General features: G+C 43.0%; 1 protein-coding gene and 1 pseudogene across 4 annotated transcripts in view; one reads left to right on the plus strand and one right to left on the minus strand.

Moving 5' to 3' along the window:
• Positions 1–12,503, plus strand: part of LOC143380145 (solute carrier family 23 member 1-like) — a 42,869-nt gene that overhangs the window by 9,589 nt on the left and 20,777 nt on the right. For 3 of the 4 annotated variants that reach the window (XM_077109323.1, XM_076832931.2, XM_076832940.2), the window contains exon 4: positions 6,642–6,801. The exons of the other annotated variant lie outside the window; for it this stretch is intronic. In XM_077109323.1, coding sequence (XP_076965438.1) covers positions 6,642–6,801 — 160 coding nt within the window. The remainder of the gene's footprint in view (positions 1–6,641; positions 6,802–12,503) is intronic. 4 annotated transcript variants of the gene reach the window in all.
• Positions 1,991–2,232, minus strand: LOC143402862 (mitochondrial import inner membrane translocase subunit Tim10 pseudogene; annotated as a pseudogene).

Genomic DNA, 12,503 nt, shown 5'->3' on the forward strand with positions numbered 1-12,503 from the left:
GAAACGGGCCCAAATGAGCACAGGGCCACTCAAGCAGAGAACATGAGAGACTCATGGGGAGGGGGCACCTCCCCTTGATCCTTTCTCCCTGAAGGAGCCATGCTCCATTCTCCAGAGCTTAGAGCTAAGTGTAGGCTGCATACCTGTCCTGGTGGGGAGGGCAGGACTCTGACTGCATCTGAGATTTTTCTCTCAGATAGGTTCTTTCTTTTTCTTATGGTACATTATAGTTGTACATATTGATGGGATTTTTAAATTACATATTCCTTTGTGCTCATAATAAAGCAATTTAATTTGGTTAATGTCACCCCCCAGCATTTCCACCCTCCCTTTTTCTTAGTCCTTTTCCTCTACTGGTCTCCCTTTGATTTTCTTGAGATCCCCCCTCACCACCTTTCTTTTCCTTTTTCCTCTCTAGCTTCTGCATATGAGTGAAAACATATAACCCTTGACCTTTTGAGTTTGACTTATGTCACTTAACATAATGGTCTCTAGTTCCGTCCATTTTCCTGCAAAGGACATAATTTCATATCTTTCTTTATGTCTGAATATATCTATCTATATCTATATCTATCTATATATATATCACTTCCTTTATCCATTCATCCATAGGTGGACACCTAAGTTGTTTCCATAGTTTGGCTGTTGTGAATTTGTATCCCTGTAGTAAGTTGACTTTAATTCTTGAGAGTAAATAAATACTGAGAAGTGGTATAGCTGCATTATATGGTGGTTCCATGCCTAGTCTTTTGAGGAAACTTCATACTGATTTGCATAATGGATGTACTCATTTACAACCTCATCAATAGTGTAAAGTGTTCCTTTTTCTCTATATCCTCTTTAGCATTTATTATTATTTGCATTCTTGATGATTGCCATTCTAACTGAAGTGAGATGAAATCTCAGTGTAGCCTTGATTTGCATTTCCCAACTTGATAATATATTTTTTCATGCATTTGTTGGCCATTTGTATTTTTTCTTTTGAGAAGTGTCTAATTCATTTCCCCATTTATTAACTGGATTATTTGATTTTTGGTGTAAAGTTTCTTGAGTTCTTTATATATCTGTATATTAATTCTGTTAGATGAGTAGCCAGTAAAGATTTTCTCCCATTCTGTAGATTTTCTCTTCACATTCCTAATCGTTTTCTTTGCTGTGCAGAAATTAATTTGAAATCATCCTATTTATTAATTTTTGGCATTATTCCTGAACTTTAGCGGTCCTACTGAGAAAGTCATTGCCTGTGCCTTATGCTGGAGTATTGACTCTGTGTTTTCTTTTAGGATTTGTATAGTTTTTGATTCCTAGGTCTTTGATCTATTTTGAGTTGATTTTTGTGCAGCATGAGAAATAAGGGTTTACTTTCATTATTCTACATATCTAGTTTCATTATTCTACACACAGCATTATTTGTTAAAATGGCTGTCCTTTCTCCAATGTATGTTTTTTTGCACCCTTGTCAAGGATCAGATGACTAGAGATGTGAGGATTTGTCTCTGTGTCTTCTATTCTGTACCATTGGTCTATGTGTCTGTTTGTATGCCAGTACCATGCAGTTTTTGTTACTATAGCTCTGTAGTATAATTTGAAGTCAGGTATTGTATTGCCTCTAGCATTGCTTTTTTGGTTTAAAATTGCTTTGGTATTCTGGGTTTTCTATTCTTCCAATGGAGATTCAAAGATTCCATGTGTGAATGTTAGTCTTCTAGTGTTGTGAAGACTGTAATTGGTATTTTGGTGGCAATTTTATGGAATCTGTATATTACTTTTGGTAGTTTGGCCATTTCCACAAAATTAATACTGCCTATTCATGAATATGGAAGGTCTTTCCATATTCTGATGTTTTCTTCAATTTCTTTCTTCAATGATTTATAGGTTTCATTGTGAAGTCTTTTACCCCCTTACTTAGATTTATTTCTAGGCATTTTATTTTATTTTTTTTAAGTGGGGAGAAGCAAGGTGCACCCCAGGTATATGCTGTCTGAGGGCCTCATGCAGGACCAGAGCTCTGCTGCACCCTCTTCATCACCTCTTCATTCTGCATAGACAACTCTGTAGACTTTTTGCCCATCCATTCATGAATGTCCAAATCATGCCCTTGGGCAGTTCTGCTTCCTTATAGTGGAGAGACACACACTTCTGGTGGCAGGCACTGGTCATTCTGTTGTGCATGTCCACCATCATCTCCACTTCCAGCTCTGTTGCCAGCTGTTGGGCCCTGAGCAGATCCATCTTGGCCTAGCACCATGCAGACAACCTCCTCCTGGTGTGCACAGCCCGGTGCAAGACACAGTTCCTACCATGTCCCTAATTTTAACAAATATTAGAACCTTCACTGGTGCCCAAGTAGATCATGGTGTAAGCATATGGACCACTTCTAGGAGAGCCCATCTCTTTCTTTTTCATGGGATAATTTGAGGAGTTTGGGCATTAGTTGTTTTCTAAAGGTTTCATAGAAACCTGCTGAGAATCCATCTGGTCTTGGGCTTTTCTTCATTGAAAGGCTTTTTATTACAGATTCTATCTCATTACAAGTTATTAGTATGTTTATGTTTTTTATGTTCTTTTGATTCAATTTTGCCAAATATATTTGTCTAGAAATATATCCATTTCTTCTAGGTTTTCCAATTTATTGGAATCTAAGTTGTCAAAATAGTCCCTAATGATCTGCTGGATTTCTGTGATGTCTCTGGTGATTTTTCCTTTTTCATATCCAAATTTATTAATTTCTGTTTTCTCTCTTTTTCTTTTGGTTAGTTTGCTAAGGGCTTTTTAATCTTATTTATCTTTTCAAAGGAGCCAGGCTCCATCCTCCAAAGCTCAGGTCTAAGTATAGACTGCTCTCCTCCTGATTTGAGGACAGGACTCTGACAGTGTCTGAGCTTCATTTTCTCAGAGAGGTTCTTGCTGTGTTTATTAGGCATGGTACTCCAGAGAAGTAGAAAGAATCGGATGTGTATGGCCATATAGAAGATGAGATTTGTTATAGAAATTGGCTCCTGTAGAATTGGAGTCCAAGAAGTCCCATGATCTGCCACCTGCATGCCGGAGAATCGGGAACTATGGTGGTGTGATTTGGACTGAGTGCAAAGGCCATCTATGGGGTGTGGGGTGGAGGGTGGGAAGCCAATGGTGTAAGTCTTCAATGGAGTCTGAAATCTGAGGAACAGCAAGGTCTGAGGGCATGAGAAGGGGGATGACCCACCCAAGAAGAGAGAGATTTCATGTTTCCTTTATCCTTTTTGTTCTATTTGAATCCTCAACAGATAGGCTGATGGCTGTCCACAATGGGGAGGAAGATCTTTACTTACTACTGATTGAAATGCCAGTCTTATCTGGAAACACTCCAGACACACCTGTAATGTCTTAACAGCTATGTGGGCATCCCTTAATCCAGGCAAGTTGACACATAAAGTTAACAGCAGACTTTGACAGGGCTGCTGGACATCTAAACACTTATTACGCAAGAGTGAGTGAGCACTACTCTGACTAGTTGCTCATGCTAAAATTCCAGGGAAGAGTTCTGATTGGCCTAGTTGAGGCCCAGCCCTGGACCTGCCAGGGCAATTAATATGGGAACTGGTACTGAGGAAGGGCTACCAATGAATAGAGAAGAGGAATTCTGTTCTCAGCTCGCAAGACAGCAAACATTCACTGATCCAAACACATGACTTGGAACCTGTTCACTAAAGTCATGAAGGTACCTGCCCTGCTCCTTTGTAGCATCACTGAAGTGAACAGTTGCTAAAACCATTAGAATCACTTTTTTCCAACAATCATGTCCTTTTTGTGCTTATGTGGACTGTTAAAATCTGCCTGGGTAAAATGGAGTCCTTAGACCATGGAGATGACCTGGGAAAAATTGGGAAGCCTGGAAAATGTGTCCTTGTCTCCAAGGACATGCCTCCCTTATTTCTCACATCTCATCTTCCACACTCTCTACCACCACTCCCTGCCCTGCTCAGATTCTCCAGAAGCTTAGAAACAGTTTCTTTGGGTTACCACCTTCTCAGGAAGTTGATCTTGGTGGGTCCTATGGACCGTTCCTGGTCAGCTGCCTCACCCAGGCTAGCCCAGGGCCTCCTTCCTTTACATTAATTTAGCATCTAGTCCAAGGATGGATCCAGGTTTGCTTAGCCTGAAGCTGATACAGTTTTTGTTGTCTTCTATGACTAAGAGCAGAACATTATGAATAAAAAAAAATCACAACAAAGAAGAGTATTTAGTAGGAAAAAGAACTCACAAGAAATTACAAAATTTAAAAAGGAGGTAAAATCACAAATGCTACAGAAATAGTAGCAGGACATTTTTATTAATTTTCTCTTTTATCATGACCTATAATACTGGACTCCCTTTACATTTTATGATTTCATATTTATGTCTCAAGTGACATAGATATGTCGTAGACATTCCAATAAAATGCACTGTGACTCAATTTCCCTTTAGACAAATCCTAGAAATGCTCTTGGCCTTTTAGATGCCACCTGGGGCAATGTGTAGGGGAAGAGAAGTGGTAATGAAGAGACATAGCTCATCCAGTTGTGGTTGAAATGTTTTGCTTACAGATTTTCCAAAGGCAGATCAGTAGAAAACACACCACCAGGCCCTTCTGCATCCTTTAGAAAGAGTCGTGCAAGCGGGGACTGTTCACTATAAATTCCTTTCTGACCTAATCTGCACCAGACTGCAAAGGAGAATGGAAAACATTCCCTCCAAAGTGCTTCTCCTTGAGCTGTCTTGGGAGAACATGGCTTGGCAGGAAGTTCATGTCTAATTCCTCTTCATTATAGGACCAAGGTTCTGCAGGTGTAGGTGGAGGAGGCTGGGTGATGGTTTCCAGGGTAGATGGAAAACAGCATCCAGAGGAGAGTACTCACTCTTAGTGGTCTTTATGGTCTCTAATCCAAAGCACTTCTCATAGCACTTCCTTTTGGGTCATTTCCAAGAGACAGAACAATCCTGGAGTTCTGCCAGGTCCCTGGAGAGGAGGGGCTACTCTTGCTAACATTTTTGGCAGGCATTTCTCTTCTCTTTCTTTTTCATTGTACTTCTCAAAGAAGTACAATGTTTACTCTGTCTTTCAGGCTCCCATATTTGCTCCAATATTTACTGTCTCTCAGGCTCCCATAATTTCCTGGAATGGCCCTGGATGTGAGGCCCTGGAGCAGCCTCTGGGCCTGAAATCTCCCTGCTTGAATATTCAAGAGCCCTTCCCTGCCCTCGCCCCATGCAGAGTCACAAACACAGAGCTCTGTGAATGGAGGTGCCCACTCCCCCAGATCCAAGAAGGTGCTAGTTTCAATTATGGAAATGCTTTCAGCTTGAAAGCCAGGGGCAAGGGGGGGGGGGCTGAATTCTAGCCCTGGCTCTAGGCTGAGGGATGTGGACCAGTCCTTTACCTTCTCTAGGCTCAATTTTCTCACCTGAAAAACAAACAGGTGGAAAAGCCCCAAATTAGGGTATTGAGGAGTAAATGAGGAAGTGTCTTTGCAGCAGGACAATGGGGACAGAAAGGGCCTGTGGAAAGTTCTTTGAGAAGCCCAAATAAGGAATTAGGTTTAAGGCATTTTCACCCAAGATAAACAGGTAAAGCAAGAGGGAAATAAAATTAGGGAATAAAATCATGCCAATATCATTAGACTAAAGTAGGGGTAAAAATTATCTTGAGTTTGGTCCCTCCCAGGGAAGTGGGCTTACCTGAGTTCCTAATGAATAATTTCCTGAGAAGCTGTAGGTTGTAAAGTCTAGCTCAGGAATCAAAGATCATGTCCATCTGGGCGCTGTGGTGCACACCTATAATCCCAGCAACTTGGGAAACTGAGGTTGGTGAGTCACAAGTTTGAGGTCAGCTTCAACAAGTTAGCAAGACCCTGTCTCAAAATAAAAAGAATTGGAGATGGAACTTAGTGGTAAAGCGCTTTTTATATTTTGCAATATCCAAAATATAAAAGAGTAAATTTAAAAATGCCATGTACACTTGCTTAACTGCTAGCCAGTATTCAATGATGCGCTTTTTAAAATGAGAAGTAAATATGCTGATTTTGCAATAAGACTTCAGAAAACCTTATCAATTAAAACCATGCTAAAAATTACAAGGTCAAAAACTGATGCTTTTTGTGGAAGAGCCGATGAGTGCCTTGCTCAGGGCAGGGCTGTTAGCTCTAGCCCTGGCAGCATAGGGAGCTTCCTGCCTATGAGGTTGGGGTGTCAAAGCATCCGCTAAAGGTCTCCACACCTGGTGCTTACTTCAAGTTCATGTAGGGAGATATATCACCATTTACTTCAAAATAAGACACTAAGTTTAAAAGGTATCACGAGAGGAAGTAAAATATTGACCAAATGTATTTCCAAGTTTTCACTCCTCTGGGATTGCTCATGGTTTCTGCCTGGTCCTTTCTTCTTCTGGAGTGATCAAGGTACCATGTCTCCCTTCCATTATTTCTGAACTCTCTTCAGAGTAGAGCAAATACTTCTGCCCTGCTTTAGTCTGACCTGCCCTGGTTCTGCACAACATGCCTGCTACCATGGGTTCAAAGTCACTTTGCCCTGGCCCTGATAACTTCCAGGTCACCAGATGCACTGGAGGGCCAGGCCTGTGTGGGGAGATCTCAGGAAGTGACTGCATCCTCCCGCTCCTCCAGGTTGCCGATCCTCCAGGGAGCATCCTTTGCTTTATTGGCGCCTTCTTTGTCCATGCTCTCTCTTCCATCCTGGAAGTGCCCAGAGTGGACACTCAATGCCAGCCAGGTGAATGTCAGCTCACCTGAGTTCACAGAGGAATGGCAGAAGAGGATCCGAGAGGTAAAAGGCTCAGGGGAGGGACAGGTCGGAGTGAGGAGGTGGGGTCAATTCATTGGCTGAAGCTTTATTATCCATCTCCCTGCCAGGAAAGATCTGGGCTTTAGGATAGTGATGGGCAAGTGGATAGATAAGGATCCTGTCCTCAGGAAGCCAGCATTCTAGCGGGTTGCTCTAATAAGAAGATGCAAGAGGGAAACATCAGAGAGTCATAGTGCAATGAAGAAAATAAAAGAGGATGATGAGCAGGAGAGGTGATGGGGGCTGCCGGCGAGGAAAGCGTAGAGTGTGAGGAGGGGCATCCTTGGGGACACTTTTACATCTTCAAGGAGGAAGAGTTCAAGTGACAGAGATAAGCTCCAATTTCTTTAATACATTTTCTTTTCCTCTGTCTCCTCTCTCCTCCCCCTCCCCTCCCCTCCCCCTCCCCCCCTCTCCCTTTCTCTCTTGCTTTTTTCTTTCTTTTTCTTTTTTCTTTTCTTTTCGTCTTCTTTTGTGTGTGTGTGTGTGTGTGCTTGTAGAGTCTCTTAAAGCAGGAATCAGCAAACTATGGTTCTTGGACCAAATTCCACCTGTGACTTTTTTTTTTAACTGCCCATGAATAAGAATAAATTCTATGTTTCAAAGTTTGCTTAAGAAAAGGTGTATGTGGCAGAAGCCACACGTGGCCCAAAATTTTAAAAAAGCATTTCAAAGAGTAGCTTTTAACAGAAGAAGTTTGCCAACTCCTGCTCTAAAACACAGCCCAGCGTAGGGGCCCCTTCTGCCCAGGGCTAAGGCAGTCTCTCATCTGCACCATCCTTTCCCACCTTGAGGAGTTCAATGCAATGGGCCACAAGCCCAGTATTTGTTCATATTATTTTTGCTCCCTCTTCTGGTCATCAGTGCTGTTAATGAGTGAAAGTTCCATCAAGTATCAACCTCATTTTCTTAATTGATTAGTTGGTTGGTTTTGTTGACCAGGTCACCCTATTGGGATGGAGGGTGGATTCTCCATGTCTCACTAAATTACATTGACCTGTGCACATGTCTAGGCTGGAACCCACCCATGGTCAGCACACCAACTGTAAATCACAGTCTAGTCACAGATGAAAGCCACATGAATATGACATGCTGAGGTTCAGGAAGCAGTGGAGAGGGAAAAATGAACAGTGATTCTGTTCTGAAGAGACAGTGCTTGCAGGAAAAGTAGCAAATTGTGTGTATGGGGGGGGGGTGGGAAATGGCAAGTTCAATTTACCAAACATGAGACCAGTTTAAACTTCACCTCCCAGTGTTATGGTACTTCAAGCCTCACAGAACCACTCACAGTACCAACATATAAAAATGATGGATGAACTGTATTTTCAAATGCATACGGGAGCAGAGAGCCAAGGGGCAATGCCTCTTTCTAGAAACAAGGATGGAAAGCATAGTCAGAAGCATGGGGCTTACAATGGTGGGATGAGGAATCAAGCCAGACACAGGACAAAGGCTCGAAGTTTGGGTTGTAACGATCAGCTGGGGTCCTGATGGCCATCCCCTTCAGTGAGCAGAGGTCTGTGATAGGGAGAGAGAAAGGAAGCCTCTCTCTCACTCTGCCCAGGAGTCTGTGGGAAGTGTTGGGACACAGATTTGCCTGAGGATTTAAAACTACAGCTCTCAACACGTGAGGGTGGTGGCAAGTTTCCCAAACTCAGGAGTGGGGACAGGTCCTGTCAACAAAATACCTGTGGCTCTCAGCAGAAGAAAATGTGAAGTCACTCTACGGAATCTTCCACATTCCCAGCTCTACAAGACTCCCACAGGAAAAAACAATCCCCTGAAGATGAGCTCAGAGTGAAAATGTCGGCATTTCACAGAAGAAAATAATGAATTATTAGAGAGACTCAGCAGAAACAAGAGGTAATTGAACAACCTGTAAGGCTATTAAGTCAACATTTTAAATTAATTTAAGAGGATTGAGACTCATTAGAAACTATACTACACACAATAATAAATTTGAAAATTTATGAGAGGGAAATTTGAAAATAAAATCAATAGAATGTTATTAATAAAAAGATGTAGTCATTGCAATTTAAAAATGCTTTTAATGATCAAACAGCATTTATACACAGGGAGATTAATGAACTGAAAGATTATATAAGGAAATAATCCAGAATTCAGCACAGAGAGATAGAAAAAAAATGGGAATATTAAATAAAGAATAAGAAACGTGGAATAGAACAAGATGTCTACTTGCATCTAATTGGTGTTCTGAAAGGCCATAATAGAGAAAATAGTATTAAAAGACAGAACATCTGATAGTGTAGAACAGATGAAAGATGGGAATACTCTGGAAAAAAGCACATTAAGTCCCAAGAGGAATAAATAAAAGCAAATCCACAGTGAACACATCATAATGAAGCGGTTACACCAAATACACAGAGAAAATCTTAAAAGACAAGAAAAGAAAAACAACCTACAAAAGCATAGAAATTGGACATTCTGCAGCCTTCTCAGTAGGCAGCCTCAGAGGTTGGAAGGCAATGGAATATTTCCAAACGGCTGAAAGAAAACACTGTCATCCTAGAATTCAGTCCCCAACTATAGAATTCTATATCATACAAGGGTGATGACAAAGTCAAACATTTTCAGTGAAACAAAGATGGACAGAGTTTATTCACTACTGACCTTCCATGAAATAACTACTAAAAGAAATTCTTCAGGTAAAATAAATTAAATCTTGAATTAAAGAGTGGTGGGAAAGAAGTGATAGTGAAGAAAGGACCATGTGGTTAAAGCATAGGTATATTTGTCAGCTTGGGTTGCTATAACAAAAACACCATAGACTGCATGGCTTAAACGACAGAAATGTATTTTCTCACAGTGATGGAGACTGGAAGCCTCAGATCAGGTTGCCAGCATGGTTGGACTCTGGTGAGGGCTCTCTCATTGGCTTGCAGATGGCTGCCTTCTAACTACATCCTCTCATAGCTTTCTTTAATGCATGGGAAAGAGAATCTTCCTTTTCATATAATGGTATTAAGGCCGTCGTGGGGGCCTCACTCCCCTGACCTCACCTAAACCTTGTTACCTCCCAAGCCTCCATTTCCAAATACCACAATGTTGGGGGCTAGGACTTTGATATCGTAATTTGGAATGTGACATGGTTCAGTGTAGGGCAGTAGGTAAGGAGCAACTACACAAAAATAAAGGAAGTTTGTAATAATAATCAATGACAGTGGAAAAATATACACTTGGTGATAATAGCATAGAAAACAGAAGATGGTAATAGGTGAAAGAACAAGGCTTGTCATCGGAGCAAATGCCCGTTTATTGAGGAATAGCTCTGCATAATTATAGAGCCAAGGGTAGTTTGACAGTTGGCATGGGGTGCTATTTGATTGGAGGGTAAGGATCACGTGAGCCAGCAGGGCTAGTCTGATTGGTGGGTAGGATCATGTGAGCCAGCAGGGCTCTGATTGGTGGGTAAGGATCATGTGAGCCAGCAGGGCTCTGATTGGTGGTAAGGATCATGTGAGCCAGTAGGGCTCTGATTGGTGGGTAAGGGTCATGTGAGCCAGCAGGGCTATGATTGGTAGGTAAGGATCATGTGAGCTAGCAGGGCTCTGATTGGTGGGTAAGGATCATGTGAGCCAGCAGGGCTCACCATTGGATGGTTCTTCTTGGGGGATGGGGAAGTTAGTCTTTGGAGCCGGGGGACTCCCAACATTCCCCCCCTCTTTGTTATTAAATGAGAATGGGCGTCAACTCATTCTGGCTGCTTCCTACTGAAATGGGGCAGTGTGGGAGAAAGAGGAGGGAAGTAAGGAGCCCCCACAGGAGGGCAGAGAAGACCGGTATCAACGAACGTTTCTTGCCACCACAGATCCATGTTGATGTCAGTCCATTCAGCATAGGTCTCAACTGGAGGTATCATCAGTAGCCAGGAGTTGGTAATTACTGAGGAGAAGTTGGTTAAAAGCTTGACTAGAAATTTTACCCACCTGAATCTGAATGAACTTTATGATAGGGGGAAGGAACAGGCACAGGGAGTTTTTATAGCCCAAATCTAATGGGGTCTCTGGGTCTACAAGCTGCCTTGTTGGCCCAAGGGGGGTTAAGTGTTCAACCCTGAGCAGGGGGTTGAGTGTTCAGCCTTGAGCCGGGGCTTGGGCGTTGGGCTTGAAGCAAACAGGTGATAAAGAACCAGACAGAGGGTTTGAGTGGCCAGGTCATCCTGCAGCTAACTTTGTTTGGCATGCCCTGCAGGCCCTGCAGACCAGCCTGTCCTGCACCTAACACCCTCAATTCCACTCTTCATTCCTAGTCCAATCTAGCTCCCGCCCCTTTCTATTAAGTCTGCTCTTCAAACTTTCTCCTACTTGGGTGTACCAGCTATTATATTTCCCTTTGAGAGCAGTCAGATCTCTCTAGGTTTTATGTGAAACACCTCAACTTTAAATACTGATACTTGGAATTCTTATGAAACTGGGAGGCCCCCTGGAGCCCTGTGTAAACTTGAAGGTGGACACATTAAGTGCATGCTATCATACTTGGCATAGATGCTCCAGCTAACCACTGGTCTGAGCAGCGAGTCTCAGTGGTACTTATGTACACTCCAGCTGCCATCAGAAGATGGTGACTTCTTCCCCTGGGAACTTAAAACTGAACTCAGACAAGCACACACATACACATAGGAAAAGTAGAAACTCTAGCAAAGCCTGTAACTAGCTCATGACACCAAAGCTTCTCACTCTTCTATTGGCAACATGCAGGACCCAAAGAAGCACCTTGGTTTTTCAGAAGCAGGGCATGTGGATCACCATAACAGGGCAACCTTCACACAGGATGGAGAAGTTGAGGAAAGGAAGGATTTAGAGAGCACTTCAGACAGGGAAAGACAGTGACGATAGAGCAGGTGGGCTGGACCAGAGCACACCCAACGCCTCACCCAAGGAGAGCTCAGGTTGCCTCCCAGGACAGTCATGGACTCACTGAAGGTAACTGGGTAGGGGTAGATGTAAGCAACAGGAAGAAACAACTTCACCAGGAACCCAGGCATGGGAACGCTGTTAGAGGGTGGTGATGGGAACACCAGAGTGTGCACATGCCCAAACTGTACGCGCCAACTATGTGAAGGGTCCAGCACACCAGTTACACCTCAATGAAACTGGGAGGGTAAACAAAACACCCATGTTTCTCCTTAGGCCCAGAAGGCAAGTGGTAAAGTGCTCTCTTATGATCACACTTATTCAGGGGTCACCATGCTCTGGACACCTAAGTGGTTTGTCAGAAGGACAACACACAATGGTCCCACTATCGGCCAGATCCAAGCAAGTAGGGGGTCTGTAAGGAAGAGAAGGGGGTCTGGCTGAAGGGGGCCCTTAGGGTCACTTGCCTTGAATAAAGGGCAAAGAGAGGACCCAAGAGGGGTCAGAAATGAGGGGGAGCATTGACAAGAGTACTTAATGACAGGTGACGATCGTTGGCTCTTCTGATGAAGGTATAGGAGTGCCGGGCTTAAGCCTGGAAATATGAATCCATGGGGTAAGTTGGTTATTAGATAGTTTGAGTTTGGCTGCCAAGGGAGTGCACATAATCACCTGAGCAGGACCCTCCCACTTTGGTTTTAGAGGGGGCTTTTCCCCCGGTGGGCAATAGTAAACAAGTTGACCAGGTGTTAAAGAGTTAGGGTTTTGAGAGAGACTGGGGTCAGGAAGGAGCCAGGCTTGATAGCACCA

The sequence above is a fragment of the Callospermophilus lateralis genome, chromosome 1 (assembly GCF_048772815.1).
Source record: "Callospermophilus lateralis isolate mCalLat2 chromosome 1, mCalLat2.hap1, whole genome shotgun sequence".
In the NCBI taxonomy this organism is placed as follows: Eukaryota; Metazoa; Chordata; class Mammalia; order Rodentia; family Sciuridae; genus Callospermophilus; species Callospermophilus lateralis.